Source organism: Sinocyclocheilus rhinocerous, unplaced genomic scaffold (genome assembly GCF_001515625.1).
Source record: "Sinocyclocheilus rhinocerous isolate Xijiao unplaced genomic scaffold, SAMN03320098_v1.1 C36489595, whole genome shotgun sequence".
Classification (NCBI taxonomy): Eukaryota; Metazoa; Chordata; class Actinopteri; order Cypriniformes; family Cyprinidae; genus Sinocyclocheilus; species Sinocyclocheilus rhinocerous.
The window spans coordinates 1-1,197 of NW_015781966.1; the positions used below are offsets into that span (position 1 = coordinate 1).

The following is a 1,197-nucleotide window of genomic DNA, read 5'->3' on the forward strand; positions in this document are numbered from 1 at the left end:
CTCGACACGTGCGGTGGCCATTATTTACGTCTTGCGTTTGTGTTTTGTGGACAGGTGTTACACAAAAACCAATGGCACTTTCTCGGGTGGCACTCTCCCTCTAATGCACCGCGTGGCAGCGCGCCAACCCGACGGGCTGGAAATGATGCCCCTCAACCCTGTTTTGTCTCGCTGCCATGGACGTGACAGCCCGCAGCTCAACGGCTCCCAGGAGAGAGATCCAGCCGAAGAGTTAGAGGAAGGCAAGGCTCCACCCCTTTCCCAGAATTCCCCTTGTCTGCCAGTGGAGACAAAGTCCACCCTCGAGCAGCAACGAGGTGAGAGAGTTTCAGCGCTATAAAGAGCTCTCTGATTCACTCCGCAATCCTTCTGAATGAGGAAAGTCAGTGTTTCTTCTTGCTGTTCAGGAAATTACTGCATTGGCAAACTGTATATTACCCATCATGCAATATTATTTTACCTGACTAGACTGCTGCATACTGGAGCTGGTGCATAATTTTTTTCTATCTGTATGTGTGTGTGTTTAACAGGAGTTCAGCCCCTGCAGCATGAAGACTCGGAGGGTCCTGTGGTGTGTTGGGAACAGCTGGGACTGCCTGATCTGGACTGTAAGGAAAAAACAGCCTGGATCTCTACTGGAAACCTGAATGGAGATCTCATCCAGCCTACCGTGCAGGAGATCTGAACACGTTTAAACCAGAAAATACTTATCAAACATGCATACACACTAAACACAAGAAAGAGAACGAGAGAAATTGGGAATAGGAACATGAACGAATAAAGAAAATTGCCAGTGATGGAATAGTCAAAGACATTGAGTGACTTAAAATGGACACTAAACTGACTTCTTACAGAGCTGGAGAAGACTGACGAGAGAAAGAAGAATGTAAATAAACAGAATGAAAAGAGACTTTTATGCAAAGATGATGGAAGACTCAAAGACTGAAACGATCCCACTTGTGGGAGGACTTTTAAAAGTAAAAGCAAAAACTCTTTAGATGACTTATTTATTTTTTTTGTAGTAAAATATTATTTCATATGAATGTATCTGTTGTAAGAAAAAAGTTTGTCTTTTATATTATTTATGCTTTTTTTTTATGAGAAACTTTTTATTTTTTTGTTGTTTATTTGATTTTGTATATTTTTTTGTTTGTTTGTTCCACACAGTGTGGAGTTTAGCCATTGTATGTGTAAAGT

General features: G+C 41.8%; 1 protein-coding gene across 1 annotated transcript; it reads left to right on the forward strand.

The window, feature by feature from the left end:
* Nucleotides 1-54: 54 nt before the first annotated feature.
* LOC107736095 (cell adhesion molecule-related/down-regulated by oncogenes-like) lies at nucleotides 55-989 on the forward strand (the record flags this gene model as incomplete). The annotated part of the gene is made up of 2 exons (XM_016547594.1): nucleotides 55-317; nucleotides 531-989. Coding segments are annotated over 2 exons (418 nt in total), but the record flags the coding sequence as incomplete, so codon positions are not given.
* Between the last annotated feature and the right edge of the window lie 208 nt (nucleotides 990-1,197).